At 39.6% G+C, this 22,630-nt stretch overlaps 1 protein-coding gene across 1 annotated transcript; it reads left to right on the top strand.

Moving 5' to 3' along the window:
• Nucleotides 1-6,522: 6,522 nt before the first annotated feature.
• SQLE (squalene epoxidase) lies at nucleotides 6,523-22,098 on the top strand. The gene is made up of 11 exons (XM_069005468.1): nucleotides 6,523-7,441; nucleotides 9,523-9,775; nucleotides 10,066-10,246; nucleotides 12,893-12,989; nucleotides 14,183-14,296; nucleotides 15,928-16,099; nucleotides 16,898-16,993; nucleotides 17,555-17,697; nucleotides 18,783-18,879; nucleotides 19,354-19,441; nucleotides 20,231-22,098. Exons 1-11 carry the CDS (start codon nucleotides 7,148-7,150, stop codon nucleotides 20,421-20,423), a joined length of 1,728 nt encoding a protein of 575 aa, XP_068861569.1. The 5' UTR covers nucleotides 6,523-7,147; the 3' UTR covers nucleotides 20,424-22,098.
• Nucleotides 22,099-22,630: the final 532 nt, after the last annotated feature.

Consider the following 22,630-nt stretch of genomic DNA (forward strand, 5'->3'; position numbering starts at 1 on the left):
AGATTAAGAAGCAATTGCACCCCCGAATGAAAACTCAGAGTAGATGCAGAAGAGACTGAAAAGAAACAAGGAAGCTGGATGACAGAGAAAATATACATAACTGAGTGGAAGAACTTATCTGCACCTCAAAGTGATGTATTTTCAGAAGGCTTTATCACATGCTCCTACAGTCTAAAGAGACAATGTTTAGTTTACAAAGCAACCAACCAACAGCCAAAAACCCTGCTAAACGGAATTTGCTAGCTGTGTGGATTCTCTCCTTGTTTTGGAGGTCAGACATCTTGCTGTAATGTGCCCTTCTAGAGTCTATAATTACAGGCTGTCCTCATTCTTACTGACATTTCCAACCCATAATATTCAGTCATAAACTTCACCTATCTTAGATGCCAAATGATTTATTTTTTTATTGGCAAGCAGTATTATTTGTTATGAAGTCATGTGGAATTTAGTATGTGGCAATTAGCCCTCTTGGGATTCATAGAATAGAATCATTGAGATTGGAAAATACCTTTAAGTTCATCAAGTCCAACCATTAACACAGCACTGCCAAGTCCACCACAAAGCCATGTCTCTAAGCACCCCATCTACTCTTCTTTTAAATACTTCCACATTTGGTGACTCCACCACTTCCCTGGGCAGCCTGTTCCAGCCTGACAACCCTTTCTGTGAAGAAATTCTTTCCTAATAATCAATCCAAACTTCCCCTAGTACAACTTGAGACCATTTCCTCTCCTCCTGTCACTTGTTACTTGGGAGAAGAGACTGACCCCCATCTAGTTAAAACCTCCTTTCGGGGAGTTGCAGAGAGGGATATGGTCTCCCCTGAGCCTCCTTTTTTTTCAGGCTAAACACCCCCAGCTCCCTCACAAGACTTGTGCTCTCGTAACTTTGCTCAGCAGATAAAGTCACTCAAAGCAGAGTCAATGTGAATTAATTCCTGTAAGATTTTTTTTTTTTTGGTAGTATTTTCTAAGCTTTTTCTGTTGTTCCCTTCTAGTTGTCTGGCTTGTCCTTCCTATCTGCCCTCCAGAGCTCACCTGTGTTGGAGAATGGTTAGAGGAGCAGGGACATGGCTCATTGATAGAATTATTGGATCAATAATCCAACTGTACAAGTAAAAAGGCCTGTGTGAGAAAAATTCTATATGAGACAAATCCCTGTGTGAGAAACCAGGCTGGGAACCAGAAGGGAGTTTTTGAGAAGGTGCAGCTGTGCTGATAAGATGGACTATCCCTAAGAAGGGAGGAAGATCTTTCATCTCTCAAGACAAAACATAAATAATAAGAAGCTTGCCAAATGTAGTCTTTTATCTAACCCAATTATGTAGAGGTCAGAATGTGCTTTTGTAAGTTTCAACTAATTAAAGAACTGATAAGCTTGTATTCAATACTCTATATAAGTGCCTTTGTATTGCTAATAAACGGACCTTGCTTATATCAATCGTATTGGTTGCCTGCAATGTCTCTCCTCACCTAAGTCATCGATTCGTTTGCAACACACCTGTTCTGAATTTATAGAGCATGGAGGGATTACAGTCAATGTGTAATTTGCAATTCTACCTCATAGGAATGCATAAATATGCCCAGGTCTTCTGTTCATAGAGCTAGTGCACCTCTTGCTTCAGCATTGCTGCATATTGAACTTGAAGATGTGATTGTCTTCTGGGTGAACTTGAGCTCCAGCTATGTAGAAACAAACTATTTACCAAGCAAACAATGGAGAGAAGCAGCCCCTGGGGTCCATAAAGAGAATGCATTTGGACTGTATGTGGAGACAAACAGTATAGAGGCTGCATTTCTGTTCAGTGCTGCATTACTGCTCAAAAGGAAAACATTTTTTAAAAATTATGCTGCAATGCTGATATGTTTTCACACCCTACATCTGTCTTCTGGTTCTTCAACCTCTTTTTCCTTTCTCATGATCTGTAGTCTGTTTGCTACCTATTAACCCTACTCCTACATCACCATCTTCTCACCATAAGCCCGAAGACTGTAGTGCCTTGTGAAAACATTTTGCTGTCTTCAGCAAGGAACAACTAGGAAATGTCTGTGAAACATATAATCAAAATCAGAGAAAAACACAAAACACTGTCACAACTGGTGTGAGGATTGTAATTTTTAAAATAACGACTTAGCCTCTCCCTTTCCATCTTTCCATCCCAGTCATCTGACTTGCAGTTATGGATATCATTGGCTGAACACCCCCTGACTCTACAGAGTAAGAAAAACAGGTAAACATGCTGATAGTATATTAAAAAAACACCGTGTGAAATCTGAGATAAACTGATAGAAAAATGGACAGCATAATCCCAGCCTTACACAGAAAACAGAACCAGGAAAGGGACAAATAGATTTAGACAAATAGATTTAGCTGTTGGTGCTGCCTCAGGATATGTAGCCACTGGCTACACACACCCTGCATGTTGCCTGTGTCCTCAAACCCAAATAACTTTAAATTACTGCCTGGATTCCCCAGGAATTACAGCTTTTCCCCCAGAGAGGTACCCTTTTAAATATTCTGTGCTATCTAACTGCAAAGAACATAATAGCTAGTGGCTTTAATTCCTTAATTATGCATTAATAAGAGACAAACTATTTCACAATGTTCCTGCATAACTAAAAAGAAAACATTGCTAAACGTCCCTTGGCACATTTTAAAAATACAGTATGTCGTCAGGATGGACTTTCATGATGTGCTGCATAGTATTTTAAACTTCTTCATATAATTCCAGTTCATGCATTACATATATATTTGATAATGTTTTTGCTGTTGTTCGGACACTAAGCTGTTCTTTTGACATTCATTAAAATCATTCTGAAAACATTTGCAGAGTTCTTTATTGTGATCAGTCTTGAAAATATCCAGCTGCACTGCACTACTTTGTTAAAAAAATTAATTTAACCACCCAGTTTGTCAATAAAATGCCCACATAAAGGACAGTAGTTTTTTCTTCCTTCACACACCAACTGACATAAACACAATGATTACAGCTTTTTACACAAGTGGTCTCTTCCTTCAAAGCTTGAAGCATCTCTGATTCTGAGTAATTGCAGTTTCATATAATCATCCTTCTCATTCTTTGGGACCCCTGGCACCCCTCATCCAAACATTTACCAGGCTCTGCTGCTTCTCATGATGATGAGTGAAACACAAGAACAGATATTTTTCTTTTGTCTTTCAGTCTACACACCAGACTTTCTCCATCTCTCTACCAGTGCAGGTAGAAGACCATTACTAACTAATTAATGACAAGGATGCATAGTGAGACCAGGCTCTTTGTCACATGTAGCCTGTCCATGGACAGCAAGTGTCAGTCTCATGCTGCACACGCTCTCACTGACACTGCAGACATTGGTCCTGATGCCTGTGCTCCTGGAGTAGTTGTGACCAGGAACCAGGAACATGACTCATGTTATATGGCTCTGCAGCTTAAGACGGCACAGAATGATATCTGCTTCTGCACAAGAGGCAGGCTTCATCAAGTGATTTATTTTTTATACCCTGGAGTTCAGCCAACCATTTCTGGTTATTCCAACATCACACCACTGCCCTGCCAATTGCTGATTGTCCAAGTCTGAAAACAGCATTTTGCTGAGTGAAGCTGCATCTGGAGGAGGGTTAAAAGAAAAGTCTGTTCAACCTCTTATCAGGATCCTTTATTTCCTGGTTGTGAAGTTGTTATAAAATTTTAGAAATTCCTGCTTCAGCCTTTTTGTATTTGTTCCTGTGAGATTTAAATCATTGAAAGATGTTTCACAGTAGTCATTTTGACAGGACAATGAAAATGAAACCAGAAGTTTCTCATTTCAGAAACAAAATTAAAAATGTTCAGGAATGCCTGTAAATGTAAAGTTGGAAAATAAGGTCATGGCATTTAATGGAAATAAAATCAGTAGCTCTATCTAGCTATCCACCTTATTTACAATAATGTAAGCAAAAAAAAGGTAGCTCTTACTGTGAACTTAGATTTGAAGAAATGTAAATATGCCAAGTTCTTCACCACAGCCAGGAGAGTGAGAGTAAATGAAGAAGTAGCAGGGAGTCACCCACTTTCAATGTCTTGGCTGGAAATACCGAAATGTTCTGATAGCATCTGAGCCTCTAACAGATGCATCTGTCAGAATTCTGTAATTGCTTCAGTTCTCAGCACTAACCACTCCAAACAGATGTATCAATAAAAATGACTCACAAATTACATAATCTTTAAAGAGATTTTGCATGAGTATTTCATAAAGAGAAGGCAATTTCTTGGGATGAAAGGAGAACAAGCATGCAGTTTTGTTGATCACCTAATAAGATCTAATTATAGTCTGCAGCCAGAAAGACACCCCCACTTACTCTTTCCCATACCTTCCATGAGTTGCTGCCCTCTGCTCTGGCTCAGGCACACTGGCTACAGGGTGACTTGGACAAGACAGAAAGTTCATGTTCTGCAGTGGATTGCACATACCTGTTGTGACCAAAATAACCTTACAGCTTCATCAAGCAGGATCCTCAGAGGGTGAAGGGTTTCTGGTAGTTGGCAGTAAAGGGGAAGAAGAAATTTTGCTCTAGTCTTAAAATTATCATACTAGTATCTTCATTCACAGAATTCTGCTTTCGTCTGTTTCCTTAACTACCATTCTTCTTTCTCTTAGCCACTTCAGCTTGTTCTGTTCCTTGGTACAGTTCTGACTATGCACTTGCATTAGTCTGGTATTAATTTTCAGCAATTGTTGGTTCATGTATATCAATTTACATTTCTTAGTGTTTAGAAGGTTTGTGTTGATACCAGTAACTTGAAGGCTATGGCTCTTCTTGTGTTTGGTCTCTAGCATGAAATGCCCAGAGGGTTACACAGTTTAATTCAATCTGTGGAGACTAAACCATAAGAAAAAGGCATTTTTAGAAGGCTCAAGGAATATTTATAAACTGAACATAGGAAATCAAGTGCAGATGTATTTAAGAAGTTCTGTCTCCAGTGGTTTAAATATAAAACTTGTTGACAGCTGTAATAACCCTTGTTAAAACTGGGAAAAAGCAGCTCTTGCTGTGAACATGTTTTTACAAATAGATGTCTATGATTCTGGATGCTACTGCTGCACCAGAATTAATTTCATTGTTGAGGGAATAACCATCATTGTTGGATGAGACCTGTGTTATTATCAAGCAGAAAAACCTGTGTTTGATCTCTTTAGCTCACAGGATCTTTACTTTTAGCCTGAACTAACTGATTTGATGTATGAACCGAAGCCGTGTCTCTTAATGGCTTCCAATTTCACCTATATTTATTCAAAAATTGTCAAACTGGTTTCATCTTGTTTTATTGAGAAGCTACCGGATGTTTCTCTCTTCTTCAAAATCTATTCCATTTTATCACTGCAAAAATCTCATCTCCTTTCGTTCCGTGTGCATGTGATTGGTTTGATTATTCTTTCACCAGTTCTTCCTGGAGTGGAGTCCTGTCGTGTTTCACAGCTTCCTCACTTTGAAGTATTGTTATACTGTGAGAGACAGACATGTTACATATTGTTGCATTGCAACAAGTACACAGCCCAAGTCTCTCTTGGAGAAATGAGAGGACCACAGTTCAGTGCCCTTGAGGAGTTCAATGCTAAATAAGGAAGCTCACTGCATCCTGGGCAGCATCAAAAGAAGTGTGACCAGCAGGTTGAACGAAGTGATTCTGCTCCTCTGCTCTGCTCTGGTGAGACCTCACTGTTGAGGTGGGGAGCCCAACACAAGACAGACATGGATCCATTGGAATGAGTCCAGACAAGGGCCACAAAGTTTATCCAAGGAGATGCAGCACCTCTCTTATGAAGACAGGCTAAGAGTGATGGGGTTATTTAGCCTGGAGAAGAGAAGACTCTGTGGAGACCTTACAGCACCTTTCAGTATGTAAAGGGGCTACAATAGACAGTGACTTTTCACAAGGGCAGGGAGTGACAGGGCAAGGGGGAATGGCTTCAAACTGAAGGAGAGTAGGTTTAGATTAGATATTAGTAAAAAATTTTTACTGTGAGGGTGGTGAGGCACTGGAACAGGCTGCCCAGAGAAGCTGTGGATGCCCAGTTCCTGATAGTGCTCAAGGGTGGGGCTTTGAGCAACCCGGTCTAGTGGAAGGTGTCCCTGCCCACGGCAGGGAGCTGGAACTAGATGACCTTTAATGTCCCTTCCAACCCAACTCCTCCATGATTCTATAATTTCTCCGATCGGTGTTGCTTTCTGGGCCCAAACAAGCAGGGGACACAGCGGTGGCGGTGCCGCCGCCCGGAGCTCTCGGCCTCCCGCCCCTCAGCGATCCCGCCCCTCATCCCGTCACCACGGCAACCCCGCCCCGCCCTTCGCGTCACATCGCCCGGCGGGCGCAAGCCCCGCCTTCCCGGCGTTCCGATTGGTCGGCGGCCATAGCGCCATCTCGGCATAGCGCCGCCGATTGGCCGGCGCTGCTGAGGCACGGGCGCGCGGTGCTCGCGGGGCGGTGGCGGCCGTTACTCATTAGCATGGCCGCGGGCCGCCCCTCCCGCGGGCCGCCCCCGCCATTCGCCCCTATTGCCCCTTGTTCCCTCCCGCACCCCCCGTTCCTGCCGCGAGGCGCCGCCGGGCGCCGGAGCCGGGTCAAGGAGGGAGGCAGCGGCACCGCATCTTCTCTCCGTGAGACGGCTGCGGGGTGCCCTGGCGCGGGCAGGTAGAGCAGAGCATCAGCCGCGCCTCCCTGGGCGTGCACCGTCCTCCCCCCGCCCCGCGCGGCGCCGCTGCCTCATCCCCGGGCGTGAGGCTCCGGCCGCATCGCTGCCGCCAGCGGAGGAGAGTCCCGGCACCGAGCGGGGCTGGGCACGGCGGAAGGGTTACCCGGGGGGCGGTGGGACGAGCTCCAGCTCCTCCGGCATCGCATGTCCGGGAGCGAATTATTGAAAAGACGTTTTAAATTCTTTTTTTCCGGTTTCGGAACCTCTGTCCAGGCTCCTGTGGCAGCCTGGCGAGGTGGGGCTTGTTCCTCTTGCGGGCCTCCTTGTTTTTCCATTGAGATCTCCCCACCTTCCACTGGAAAGGAAATCGTCGCTTTTCAATACATACATTTTTTTATCCCTTGCACGAAACCCTACTTTGGGCAGCATCTATCGACGGTGAAGCTTTGTAGCAACAATCGAAAACAGTGACCCTCATGATGTGGACCTTTCTGGGTATCGCCTCCTTCATTTACGTGTATAAGAAGTGTGGAGACCTCATGACTTACGCTAATAAGGAGGTACTGCTCTCCGTGCTGGTGTTTTTCTCGCTCGGCTTGGTGCTGTCGTACAGGTACCACTTCAGGGGGCCCAGGCAGCGGCAGCAGCAGAAGCAGAAGTCGCACCTGGGGGTGCTCTCTGATGTGCTCTCAACTTTGCCGCTGGTAGGCTTCTTCTGGGCCAAACCCACCCCGGGATCTCAACAAGTTGAACAACCCAAATCCAGAAAGGTAAGTTCGATTCAGACACGGCACATGGGCTGCAAGGTCCTGCTGCTCTTCCCTCTGGTCACTGACCCTCTGCCCTGGTGTGGGAAAAGAGCTAAGAAAGGGGTGGAGAGGGTTTGTCTTTAGATGCTGGATGTTTGATTTGTCATATTTTGTGTTAGTTTTGGATGGCAAAAGAAAGAGTGAAACTTACTTAAGTAGTAGACCAGGGATTTTCTAGCGTCAAATCAAATATGTTTGAAGAAAGATTCGGAGTGAAGGATTATTATTATAGGAGCAGAAAAATATGTTCAGTTGCTAGTCTGTGATAAAGGACTGGAGCATCTCTCTTATGAGGAAAGTCGCTGAGCGACTGTCCAGCCAGGAGAAGAGAAGGCTGAGGGGGTTCATCATTTTGTCAATGTATGTAAGTATCTGAAGGGAGGGTGCAAAGAGGACTGGGCCAAGGTGACAGGATGAGAGGTGATGAGCACAGACCAAAATACAGGATGCTTGCTCTGAGCATCAGGAAGCCCTGTTTACTGTCAGGGTGACTGAGCAATACAACGTTTGGTGGTAGAGTCTCCATCCTTGGAGGTATCCAAAACACGGTCCAGGCCAGTCTGCTCTGACCCTGCCTGAACAGGGGACCAGATGATGTCCAAAGACATCCAAAGACCTTTTCCAACCTCTGCCTTTCTGTAACTCTCTAATGAGCTTACTAATATTTATGGATAAAACACATTTGTTTAGACAACTGCAGATAGTTACTGGGAAATTGTTGCTGACCTATTGCTTGTACAATTGGTACGGAACCTGCTCAGATAGTCAGTCAGTCTGTTCCCTTGAACCCAGCATTAGCCTTGCTGTGGGGCAGCGGAGAGCTGTAGGTGGTGCCTGGAGCTTAGCGGGAGTCCTGCCATCCAGGACTATGAACTGGACATAGATATCCAGTACATCTGTGGTCAGCAGTATTTGGCTACTTTCCTATGTACTTCTGGGCATTTTCACATGAGCACTGACCCCTTGCACAGAAGAACATGAAACTGGTTTTGACTGCAAGTCAAAGGTTTTTGATTTTTATTTTGTTTTTCTGTTAAAGCCTGCCTTTACCAGTTTCTTGTGTTACCTGAATTCAGGTAGTTTTGCATTCCCTTGCTGTATTGTAGATATAAACATGACACTGTGCCACTAGAAATTCTGGTGTCAGTGTTGTTTCACTGATGCAATTGTATTTTTACCAATGTCAGCACTGCAGTGCTGAGGCATTTGTGAAAGACTGAACTGAACTCTCATCTACCAGCTGGACAAATGACTTGCAGCTTTGCACTGGAGTTGCCCTTAAAACTATTTTTTACTTTGAAGTGTATTAGGTGGTGTTTGGAAGGTTCTATAACATAGCTGGTTTAAGATACCAGTTTCTTTATTAAATGATGCCCAATCCAATGTATATCAATTCTTTAAATGTAGATGAATGGTGATTCTGGTAATACTTTTAATTGTTAGATGAGTTTTCATTTCAGGACCACTTCTTAATAATATTTTCCAGGCACCTGCTTTTGCTGACACTTTTCCATGTTGAATATTACCATAAGTTGCTATTTTGTTAGTTAGGTAGGTTCACTTAGAGTGTAATTAAAAAGGAATATGTTTTCTAGAAAAATACATTTTCCAGTAAATCTAGTACCTTTTTCACTGTAAAGTGCTAAGGCCTTCATGCTGTGATGGTTCACTGGCATGAAGGTATCAGTCTTACTTTACAGGACAAGAATATGGGACAGCCTTTTCTTAACTGCCTTTTATAGCAGCTTTCAGTCTCTCTGACAGCTTTGTTTTGGTTTGTCTTTGATCAACAGGGCAAGTTTAGGCCAGGGTCTTGATTTTGTTTGCAGGGGTGTTGGTTTTTCTTTCCTCTGCTTGTTGTGCTTTTGTTGCATTGTAGAGTATGACTGATTCAATTTTGGACAAAACTAAACTGGAAGATGCCTTCCAACTACCAATGCACCCTCAATCCACTGGCTCAGAGTGCTCCAAAATCAGCTCTTGACAGGGTTATGGTACAGATCCATTGGCATGTGTAACTTTGTTGGCTTTGTTTTCTAAAGGGTAAAAGAGAAGTGAACTTCTCAGATGTGTATCTGACAGAGACCACTCCAAATGCAGCATTGTCACCCCGGTATGATCCAGAAATTATCATTGTGGGGTCAGGCGTCCTTGGTTCTTCCTTGGCCACAGTGCTTTCAAGGGATGGAAGGAAGGTGACTGTGATAGAGAGGGACCTGAAAGAACCTGACAGGATAGTTGGAGAATTGCTGCAGCCTGGAGGATTTAATGCTCTTCGAGACTTGGGTCTTGAAGGTGAGTACATTTGAAAATGTATATAGATCTGTAACACAAGAGTTACTACACTCAATGATGTATTTAGTAAAAGCATGCCTACAGGAAAAATTAAGAAAAACATTATCTGCGCTTTACATTTGAATTAAAATCGCTTGCTTATTTCCAGCTTGCTGTTTTGAAAATACTCTTCTTTCAAAATGTGTATTGTGCTTAAGAAAATTGGATCCTATGTAAAGAAATGCCTTTAATAAATAATTAAGCTTTCTTAAAGACTTGTTTTAACCCTTCTGTTGGCTTATATCTTGCAGATACGGTAGAAGGTATTGATTCACAAATAGTAAATGGTTACATAATTCATGACCTAGAGAGCAAGTTGGAGGTTGAGATTCCTTATCCAACATCTGAAGACGGACGTGTGGCCAGTGGAAGATCTTTTCATCATGGCCAGTTTATCATGGGTCTCCGAAGGGCAGCTATGGCAGAGCCCAAGTGAGTCATGTTGTGGACAGAGCAGTTGGGATCCAGAGATTCAGAAGCATTGTTCCCATCATTTGCATGATATTCCTAAACCATTTCCCTCTGTGCCACCACGGAGGGCTGTGATCAACAAGAGTGAGAGAAAGTAGCAGCTATAGTTACTCATTCTGCTCTCTGTAGACAAGTTCATAAGTTACATACACATCATATATATCGCATATGTATCACCCTTTGGGACAACTTAATCTTTAAACTGCCGGAGTATGTGCTTTAAATATTAGGCAAGGTATTTGGCCATCTGTATGAGAGAACAGTTCACAGGTGAAGGGTTGATTCTCTTCTGCTGATTCTTGGGTTTGGCATTTTACCAGAAGTAGTGACCTCTTCTTGGTGAGCAGTGCACAGAACTTTGGACAAGACATGAGTGGTAAATCTGGCACAATTTCTTAGATTACAGAATGGTTTGGATTAGAAGGGATGATCTTTAAGATCATGTAGTCCAACCTTCCTGCACTGGGCAGTAGCATGTAGCTTTTCCACTGATGTTATTAGTGATGGTAGAAATCAAGTGTTTACATTTGCATGTTGTTCTGCTTTCTTTTTTGACAACAAGAAGTGAGACAAAATAACTAAAAAGAAGCACTAAATGGAAGTAGCTTTTTCCAGTTACTAACTTGTATGTTTCAGAATCTTGAAGACAGCTTCTTTTCATAATGAAGAGAAAAAATAGTATTTGGTATTTCCTCTTAGCTGTTTTATTTCTTTTATACAAGAGATGGGAGGTAAACTTTTTTTGAAACAAAATGGATTCTAGGTGCTGTTTTCTGTGTGGTATTTTTTTTGTGTTGTTTTTTCTTCCGCCCAAAATAATTTTTTCCCCTAAGAATATCATAACACCATATGTCCCCTTACAAGGGAAATATGGCATTATCATATTTTTACTGAACATCTTTATTCTGAACTGTAAAATTGCTTTCTCCTTTCATTTTAATTATATCATATGAATTACTAAAAGTGGTACTAAAGATAGCAGCTCTGTAGTACAGTTAAAATTAATGGCAACTGTGTTCACTAGCTCTGAAAGCTAAAGCCTTATTGAGTCTCTAAGTTCAATGAAATTTGGGCATCTGATTCTCAACTTGTGGGAAAAACTCCCAAGTAGCTGTACACAGTCTTTGAAGCAAAATTGTTTGTGACTTAAATTAGTTTTTTCCCATTTTCTACACACTCTTTAATGTTTATTTTGTGTATGCTTATGCTTGCTTGACATTTAGTTTGTGGCATAGAAAACTGCATGTTTATGTGCAGTAAAAGATCAAGAACTCTTAATAGTGCCAGGAGATTTTGGTTTTTATTACAAAGTTTTTGAAGATATAGGGGATAATTATTACTGATTAGTATATCCTCTTTATAAGTACTAGGCAAAATGAATGTATTTCAGATGAGTAAAGTTCTTTTTGCAGCAGAAAGAAGTAGGGCATCATTGGTTTATAATAATAAACTAATTATATATAATTATAAACTGATTTATAGTGGATGACAACCAGAAGAAGTAAGCACTTACATAGGTAACTGAACTGACAACTATAAAATAAACTTAAAGCCAATAGGATCTGCAGGAATCTGATTCCTTGGCATGCTGCTGCACTCCTTTGCTGTTGAGGTTTCTGTTGTGTGCTCACTCATAACCATTCATATTTTGATACAGCCAACGTGCCTGTTGCCTGGCAAATTAAGACTGTCACGATCTGCTCTGAAATGTCCGTGCTGGATGACATGTAAAGAAACATTAATTGAACTGCTCATATTCCTTCTAAGAGCCTAAAATAGCAGCTGTTGTATTCTCATGTGCACCTTTAGCTCAGTTCTTCAAGATGTGGAATATTTGCGAGGGAAAGAGTGTCCCATTTCGAGCTGCTAAGTCTGAAGTGCTGTGATGAGGTCTAACAGCTCAGACCCAACAAGGGATATAAGTTTACAGAGATTTAATTTCTGAACTCAAAATAGTTCTGGTTGGGCAGTAGAAGCAAGGGATGCTCCATACGAGCGTAAGCATTAGCAGAACTTTAAAAGCATAAACAGAAAAAAAAAACCAAAACAAAACCCTATCCTGAATTCCTGAGGTGACTAGCTAGATATCTGTGTCCTAAACAGGTTAGGTTAGTTTGGACTGCTCTGAGAATTAGACTTTTATCTGGTGTACATGTTAAGGGTTTAAGTGCTGCTGATCCTGCTCTTTAATTCTCCTTGGAGTTAGGTCTCACTTGCACTGTCAGCCAATTCCCAGCATTTAGCAGGGATGACTCAGTCAGCTGCCTGATTTCTGACCATTATTAGGTGTGAAACTCCTCTCAGCATCTCTCACCAGGCCATGGGGCACAGCTGGGGACTCTGCTAAGTGGTATGGTGTTTATGATAAACAGTATGGTTTTTAGAATATTCAGGTATAAAACCAAAGGTAATGTCAAAGTGAAATTTATGACCAACACTTTTTGACATTTAATGTGGCTTCAGAAAGTGTTTACGATTACTTTTTTTGCAAAATTTAAACCATGTTGGCAGAGACAAGATCGTTTAAAATTTGGTTTTCTTTCTGTATCTAGTGCCTTGAAATGTTGGCATCATGAATCCTCTTCTGTTTTAATCCCTCCATTTCAGTGCAAAATTCATTGAAGGGACTGTGTTACAGTTACTTGAGGAAGATGACTGTGTCGTGGGTGTTCAGTACAAGGACAAAGAAACTGGAGACACTAAGGTAAGAGTTTTCTGTTATAATCCTTGTTAAACTATTAAGAAAATTGAGGGTTGCTTTATATATATATAATTAAAAAAACCCTTGTATTTCAGAGCATTGGTACAGGAATAATGCAGTTATTAAGGAAGTGAAAGATTTAATAAAGGGAGATTATTTTCCAGCGCATACTAGAATATGGGAATTCTTGTTATAACTTTTTATGTGGCTTCTACTTTCAGTGTCTCTGGAGAATTCAGTTCATTATTTGTTTCATTATTCATATGTCTGGAATTTAAAGTCTTTTGAGAGTTCCTGGTGAAAAAAACAATATTAAGATTTGTTCTTTGCCTGTGTATAGTAGTCTGCATTTCCACATATACTGCCACCGTCTAGTGAGCGACTGAAAATGAAGAAGTTACCTATTCATAGAGACAGCTCTGTCTGGTCATTCCTTGGATGACAGAAAGAGAATTCTGGCATATTTTAAAGCTAAACTGCTGGCAATATGCTATGAAACTGTGTGAACTTAGTAAGTTTAGAAAAGACCAGTTTGGGTAGAACCTCTGTACAGACGTTCTGGATATGCTGCCTATTCTTCAGGAAAAACAAATCTGTAATCTTCTTTGTGGACTTTGAAGTTCCTTTGCTGCCTAAAGTTATGGAGATATGCTCTGATGGGGAAGATGGGAATCTCCAGCCTATGCCCTATGTTCCAAAGTAGACTAGGAACTGCTCAGAGTTCCCTGCTTGGTCTTTTAAAGAAGAGCCCCTATGCTTACTGCTTGTCAGTTTGTTACACTTTGGTTTGGTTTTCTTTAGTTGCTTATGCATAGTTCTTTAATTTGAAATTCTTCTTTGTTTTCTTTTTTCTTATGAACATTACATCCTGAAGGGAGCAAATACTCCTTTTTATTGTCTTTTTTTAAGCCAACTTTCTACACAGTTCCCATAGCTGTGTTTTCTGGATACGTCTAAAAAAGCTGTAGTATATTGTTAGATCAGTTTGTGTAGCAAACAGATAAGTATGAATATAAGGCAAAACCCACAGTATTTCTTAATACCTATGTTGTTAATATGGCCTGTGATCCTCTTAGATGCCTACTGTTTTTTAAAACATCTCATTTACAATTGTAAAGGAGAGCTTGAGAGTTGCTTCTCATTGTTCTGGAGCAAAATTGTCAGTGTCATACCTTTATTTTTAATTTATGCTGCAGGAACTTCATGCTCCACTTACAGTTGTAGCTGATGGACTTTTCTCCAAGTTCAGGAAAAACTTGGTATCCAACAAAGTTACTGTTTCATCCCATTTTGTTGGTTGCATTTTGAAGGTAACTTTTATGTATCGTATTATATAAACCACTATGCTGCTGCTTCGTAATGTGGGTCTGAATTTCACTGAGTATGTTGCTATTCATTTCCTTTTCCAACAGAATCAATTAGAGCTGTGCTTTTAGGTATTTATCCAGCTGTTCTGTCAGTTTCTGTGTCCCTTTGAGAAGTGCTTGGAAATTTTGTTCAATGTTTTTAACTCTTGAAGTGTTGATGTATATTCTGTCCCAGCTTTAGGAGATAGTTGAACTTACTCTGTCAGACTTAACATGTAAGTTACACTTACAGATCAGATTTTCAACTCTTGAAACACTCTAAGTATCTCTGAGCCTGCTTTGGCTTTGTTTTTTAAGGTGGATGTGGTTGTTAAAAGTTAGATTTCTGATTTTAGGAGTGGAGGATAGGGTTAACCTTAAGCATATATATCGCTGAACAAGTGAGTGTTTAAGATGCAGCATAACTACTTTAAACTGAGCACTGGACTCACTCGACTAGTTTTTTTTAAGAAAAAATGTTTCAGCATCTTAGACCACACATAGCCACTACTTTATATTAGTGCTGTGTCTTACTTAGCACTAAGCTCTGGATCTAAAGTAGGCACCATTGTAAACCTGGAACCCAGCTGGTAAAATTGTTTCCCTGGACACAGGTGTCTTGACAGGCTTGTGTTAAGATGCTGGTGCCTAAGATGGTGACACTCTTTTTTTTCTTTTTTTTTTTTTTTTTTACAAGAGTTATTTTTATTTTATAATAGTATTTGTTCGGGGAGTAAAAATCTTGAATTTTAGATCATCCTAGCAACTGTGAGTCAAACCACCTATGTTTTCTACTCGAGAAGGTGGAATACTCCAAATATCTGAAGGTGGGATACCTTGTAAACAGGTACACATTTGCCTTCAGGACCTATAAACTTCAAGAGAGAAGGTGGTATCCTGGTTTTGGACTGGGAATCTGAGTTGGTAGCTGGGTGGTTGGAGAATCCAGGTAGAAATCCTGTCTGGATCTTTGTGTTTGCTGCATTAATTGATGCATTAACAGCAAAAGTAATTGAGGGAGAATGAAATGAAGCTAACAGAATTTTCACTAGCGTGGGAACACTGACTTGTAGGAACTTCAGCACTTTTTGTGTCTCTAACCTAGTTAGTATTGCCTAAGTTTCTCTACTTTTGGAATCTCCTGTAGAGAGCGCCTTTCCCGACAATCTCCTTTAAGACCTAATTGTAATTTTTCTTCAGTTGGTGTCTCCAAGTAGTTGTATTTAGACTGGTGGTTTTTTTTCCCTCCCACCACTTTCTTTATGAAAAGAAAACAAAATGATCTTACTGAAAACCACTACATTTATTACATTACAGGTTTTCAATGGCATATACTAAATATTGATGAGGTATTCAAATGAAATGGATAAGTTAGTGATTCTAGTAAATACTAAAATGTATTGGCAAAAGAATTGTTGCTACACTGAAATTCAGAACTTTCTTCTTGAAAACATTTCTTCATTTAAGAGAATAATAACACAAACTTAATATGATATAGGATTTTATTTAAAGGTGTTTTAGAAAATTATTTTGTATGTCTGATGTTTAATATCCTTTCATTAATCAATCTTTCTTCCCCTTCTTTCCTTTTTAAGGATGCATCACAGTTTAAAGCTAATTATGCTGAACTTGTTTTAGCTAAAACGAGTCCAGTGCTAATCTATAAGATTTCTTCAACTGAAACTCGGGTTCTTGTTGATATTCGAGGGGAAATGCCAAAAAATTTAAAGGAGTACATGATTGAGAACATTTATCCACAACTACCTGGTAAGCCTAGAAAGACTTCTAGAGAATTGTCACATTTAAATATGTCAAAAAACCCCCACATTTCATTGAATTCATAGAACTGTGTGGCTTTTTCCATGTGTGTGGTCACTGTTTCAGTAACCATTTACCCTTCTTTGGTTCCACACTACACAACAACACACACAAGTTTGTTCAGATCACATCTATGAGATTAGCAATTCAGAAGGAATATATAAAGCTCTGGGGCCCCCAGCACAGTAAAGACATTGACTTGTTGGAATGAGTCCAGAGGAGGCCACTAAGTAGATCTGAGGGATGGAGCACCCCTCCTATGAGGAGAGGTTGCAAGAGTTGGTTTTGTTCAGTCTGGAAAAGAGAAGACTGTGGAGGGACCTAATTTTGGTCTTCCAGTACCTGAAGGGTGTCTACAAGAAAGATGGGACAGGACTATTGACAAGGGCATCCAGTGACAGGACAAGGGGGAATGGGTTCAAATGGAAAGAGAGTAGGTTTAGATTAGATATTAGGAACAAATTCTTTACTGTGAGGGTGGTGAGGCATTAAAACAAGTTGCTCTGGGAAGTTGTGGCTGCTCCATCCCTGGAGATGTCCAAGGCCAGGTTGGATGGGGCTCTGAGCAGCCTGGTCTTGTGGAAGTGTCTCTGCCCATGGCAGGGGGGTTGCCACTGCATGATCTTCAAGGCCCAATTCCAACCCAGACCATTCTGTGAGAGCTCTAAAAAGAGATTAAAATGGATTGTGTACAAATTATTTGTGACTTTGTCTAACTACTGTAACTAAAATACTTGGTTATTGCAGATCACTTAAAGGAACCATTCTTAATAGCAGTTCAGAATGATCGTTTAAGGACTATGCCAGCCAGCTTCTTGCCTCCTTCAGCTGTAAACAAGAAAGGTGTGTATTATGAAATAAAAGGAATGAAAAAGGCATTATAAACATCTTCTGGGGCATAGGACTTTGTTGTCATAGATGGGTATTTGTTGTTCAATACAACTGTCTCATAAATCTTCTATGAACTATAATATTTTGAAAATGTGTACCTTGGGCATAATTTAACTGGAATGTTTATATTGACACCAGATATTAAATCAATGCCTGCTTTATCTGTAAATTTAATTTACTCAGTTGTTCAACAAATGTGGTCTTTTTAAGAAAACATGATTAAAAAAGTAAAGAAATTAACTTAAAAAGCATGTTCTTTGACACATGCATATGTATAGGGGAAAAAAATAGTTTGACCTTGATCATCTTAAAGCCATTTTAAGCCTTTTAATTTAAAGACATACTTAGTGTTTTTTTTTTTTTTTTTTTTTTTTTTTAATTTCTAGTTGTTATTCATCTTATTTTCTAGTGGGAATGAATTCTTAGTAAGTTTGATGTTTTTTACAGAGGATTTGAATTTTAAGATTATGGAATGGTTGTGCAGTCTCCTATTGTTTTTTCTCTTCTACCTAGGTGTTCTTCTTTTAGGAGATGCATATAATATAAGACACCCTCTAACTGGTGGAGGAATGAGTGTTATTTTAAATGATGTTAAAATATGGAGAAGTTTGCTTCAGGATATCCCAGACCTTTATGAAGATGCTGACGTTCTTAAGGTGATTCTTTGTTTTGGATTTATTTTAGACAGCTTTTGATGCAATTTAGTGACACACTTCTAAGTTTTATGCAGTTTTCAAAGCTTTGGCTTTGAAATCAGACATCAGGCATTTGCCAGAGGAGCTGTGGGCTGTGACTGCTGTGTGGCAAGAGGCAGTTTCAAAACTTTGCACACTGACCTGCTGTGTTTTACTTAAGGAGATTGGTGTGCTGTGTCTAGTCAGGATGCTTTGCTAGGATAACCTGATACTCCCATTTTAATAATGTATTTGTAACCAGATTGATCCTAAACATGGTGGGTTTGGACCATTACACTTGTGTGACTGGAGCTTGGACAATAATGAGCTTGTGTACCCAGTCTTTCAAGAGACATCTCAGTGCTCCACTGGCCTCTTTCCTGCTGCATTATTCTGAGTAGTAAGTTAGAAAGCATCCTTCTCTCCCAGGATCTACACAATCAGTATTCATGCAAGGTTTATTTTTTCAGTGAAACTTAGTCCCAAAATTCTGATGAATAGATAATAAGATTTCTTATTTATTTGTTTACTGCTTTTAATGGGATTAGACATATTGTCTAAATTACAGATAGTATAATTGTAGACTACAAGTAGACGATTCGAAAAGTGTATTTGAAAATTGAGAAGCACTTTGAGGAACCCTGAATGTCAGGAAGTTCGGGACTTACCTGAACCCTGAAGTTCGGGACTTACCTGACCACATGCAGATACCTCCATCTCAGCTAGTCACCTCAGACTCCCAGTTATTTCCTACTTATTATCAGTCAATTGAGGGAACTAGCTGAGCATTATCCTTCAAGTTTCAGCTGTATCCCAGACACCTAGGATGAGATGAAGCATGCTCTGAAGCTACCTTTTTTCCCCTATATTATTGCAAGAGGAGCCTGGATAACTGGTTCAAGAAGTTTCCAAATTTCCTTAATGACCTGGCTTGGAATCGATCTAGCATATCACTAAATCCCTTCTACATGTTTATGAATATGACTCTTGCCACCTCTTTGGGAATCTTTTGAATGTTCCTTTGTATTTACTGACAGAAATACTACTTTTTTTATTTTTTTTCTCAGGCAAAAAGAACATTTTACTGGTCGAGAAAAAAATCTCATTCTTTTGTAGTGAATGTTCTTGCCCAGGCACTTTATGAACTCTTTGCTGCCACAGATGGTAAATATATCTTAAAGATTACCAAGTTGAAATTAGTCAGAGGTTAATAAATATGACTGGGAAGGGCATGTGCATGTCTGTGTGTGTGTGTATGTATATGTGTGTATATATATATATATATATAGTTATATATTAAAAATATATAAATCAAGGAATTTTAATAAGTTTTCTTGTGTTCTCTGCCTAGTTTTTTAGACAGAGTTTTAGCAATGTGAAGGCAAGTCTGGAGTTAGTATTAAATAACAAACCAAAGAAAAACTCCAAAACAAAGAAAACAATAGTCAGTTAATACAAAAATATGTAGATATTCTGTAAGACTATCCTTTGTATAAATAAAAGCAGCTTAAAGTCCAGCTCAATAGAACAGAACAGCAGTTACCAAAATCCTGGACTTAATACCAGTATTGTGTATGCAGAAAATGTTTCAGTATGTGTTGATTATATTTGTTTTATTAATTTTAATTCATTTTGTAGATTCCTTGCATCAGCTAAAGAAAGCCTGTTTCCATTACTTCAGACTTGGAGGAGAATGTGTCTCAGGTCCTGTTGGATTGCTCTCAGTGTAAGTTCACTGTGCTGGCAGTGCTTATTGTGAGCCCCTGTGAGATCTGCTTTGCTCCCCATCAGGCAGCTCAACACAGGGAGGATGGCCCACATGAGTCTAGATTAAGATTATACTAAAGGTTGGAGCTTTATTAGAAACTGTCTTTAAGTGCTGAGATTGGTGGGTTGGTTTCGGTTTTAAATTTTTTTTATTATTATTTTCTGTGTAAAAATGGCCACTAAAAGCTAGTGGCACCTAGTGTAGTTGGCACAGGAATGTGAATGAGGTAGAGGGGTCCAGACCAGCAGAGCAGCTGATGGAGATGTTTCCTACTTGACAAACTGAGAGTAGTGAAGTTGAGGCCTCCCATAAAAAGCTGTAAGGAGCTGGGAAATCTCTAGCTATGAAGGTGTTTGAATGACCCCTCTGAAACTTGTGAATGCACAGTAAATCCTACTACTCTGAACATATGAGAATGAGTGGTTTTATATTTCTCTCTCTTTGGAATGAGAGCTAAAACTGAAAAGCCTGTTTAAAATATTCTTCTGGTGGAAGATAAGGTAGACAAAGAGTCCTAGAAATGAAGGGAAAGCAGCAGTGTGTGTTGGCTGTGCTGTAGAAGTAGAGTGTGGAGCAGCCCAAGAGAACCGAGTTTGTATTTTTCAGTTGAGTTGGCAGGACCAGATCTGCCTAAATCAGAAGGGGGTGTGTGATCTTGAGTGGAGATCTGTATTTGTAAAATGGAAATTTGTAAGTCCTTTCTGATTCTGTTTATTTACTAGTTTTATCTGTTTATTTTTAATGCAGGTTATCTCCTAAACCAATGGTATTGATTGGCCACTTCTTTGCTGTGGCCTTGTATGCTGTTTATTTTTGCTTTAAGTCAGAGTCCTGGATCACCACACCTCGAGCAATTTTCAGTAGTGGAGCTATTCTTTACCGGAGCTGCTCTATAATATTTCCACTTATTTACTCTGAAATGAAGTATTTAGTCTATTAAAATCCAGGGAGAAATGACTGGAGGGAGAAAGCATGAAGATCACAATGCCTTCAAAATCTTTGGACATGTACTATTTAATATTGTATTATGTTCTTCTCAAAATGCAATTTCCTTGATAAGGTTTTAACTTAATTTTGGTTTTGTGGTTATATACATATATATTATATGTAAATATTCTTTTCTTTGCAATTTAAGTTCAAAAAGGAGTTAGCTGTTTACAAGGACCATAATTAAGTGTTGACATGGTAGATAATTGCAGTTTTGACAGAATTTCTTTCCTTGCTTTATGCGTTGCTGAGTGCACCACTAATATTAATAAACTGAGAAGTAAAAACTGTAAACCATATGCTGCTATTATCCTTCATGCTTTTTTCTATTCTGTAGTTTCATAGACTTCATTACTGAAATATTGTAACATTCTTGATTTGGTTATTTCATTAGGATTTGCCTCTGTTCTGTTTCAGTTGCAGCTAAGATACTGCTCTATTGACACTTCAAAAGACACTGTAAAGGATGTCAGATCTTGATGTGTCACTAATTTCAGTTTCTGTTGCAAGTGCCATGTCGCTCTTCTGAATTCCTTCTTTTCACCAGATTTCATTTTAACAAGTAATAACTAAACCTTTGCTTTGTTGGCTATTGCAGTGCACTCAGGTAGTGAAAGCATGTTTTTGAAAATTTCTTCCTATCTCACTTCCTTTTAAAACCTTGGAAGTTTAGGGTTGTTTTGCTTGGTGTGTGTGCAACTGAAGTTTAACACTGCCATGAACTGAAGCACAGCAACAAACTGTATCCACTGAAACAAATTCAGTCCAGGCTATTTCCAGTAGACAGTAATCTTTAATATTACTTCTAGAATTAATGAAAAGCACCATAAAAGTGTCCTTTTAATACTTGGAGTGTGGTGGGATTATTTTTCCTGTAGGAATTACTGCATGCTACTAAAGAGTTCATGTCTATTCCTATTGGTCACTGTTCCTATCAATGTTCTTGTTATCAGTGTGATTTCCTTTGCTCTTGTGCATCTGCGTTTTCTCTACCTTTCTTATGATTGGTTTGGGTTTTGCTGTATGGCTCTACTCTTTTGGCTTGCCTAAACAATCACACGTGGGTGCAGCCAACAGTCTGGAGAGCAACAACAGATTTTGTTCTTCTGTACTGGTGAAACTGTGACTCTACCTTGAAAATGACAGACTGCATAAGCTGTGTATAAACATACATTTTATCTTGGACTGTGAAAAAAATCTGTGGAGAGACTTTATTTAGTATTTTATTTGATGGATATTTCAAATGACCTTTTCTTTTCCAGAAGCAAAATATGTATATTTTTCTAACCATGATCACTTTTGATACCCTCTTGAAATTACACTCATCATGAATATGTCTGTGTTGAAACTTTGGGGTAAAGAACTAATGTTTTCAAATATCATTATAAATGGTAACTAAATTATGCCCCTTTAAGGGTACACAAAGTTTTCTGAATTTATACAAGTGTTTTCAAAATTTGTGACAATTTTGAAAATATTGAAAATTTGTGATGATTTTGAAAATATTGATTAATTTTACTTTTTTTTTTAATATTATTTGCAGTCAGTCTCTTTAAAGTCATGGATAAAAAGTCCTGAGCCAAATACACATCCTCAGCTTACGTAAATAAAAAGTAATTATATCTGTAGATTACTTTTGTTGTGTGTCTCTGGTTAAAGAGTTTTGTTAAAGTCTGATTTATCTGCTTAAATTTATACATATATGTAAGGAGTTTTTCTTTTCTTTTCCTGAATTCAGGGCCTGGTTAAGTGTCTTGATGATCGGGGTAGAGCTCACTTATTGGAAATTGCTGGGGGAGAGACAAATCTTGTGTGGGTGTGTGCATGTAAGAAGGGTCAACCTGAAAATATGACCATGAAATGGCTATGTGCCTTGTCCTCAGGACAAGAGGAAGGGCTGACTTTGAGGTATCAAACAGAGTGGGATCGTTGGGATACAGGGCAACACAGGATGTGGGCTTCTGGCAGAGATTACTGATGAGTTGATCTTTAGTAGTGTTGGCTGGGTGCCTACTCCTGCTGGTTGGTGGCCCACCAGCTCTGCCCTGGAGAAGAAGAGTTGCAGGGCAGAATTTCAGGCTGTGTTCTGCAGTCCCTGACTGCAGTTATTTTCTCATGGATGCAGAGGGATTTTGGGGGGTGGAGAAGAAGTAATAAAAA

This window comes from Aphelocoma coerulescens, chromosome 2, assembly GCF_041296385.1.
Source record: "Aphelocoma coerulescens isolate FSJ_1873_10779 chromosome 2, UR_Acoe_1.0, whole genome shotgun sequence".
Classification (NCBI taxonomy): Eukaryota; Metazoa; Chordata; class Aves; order Passeriformes; family Corvidae; genus Aphelocoma; species Aphelocoma coerulescens.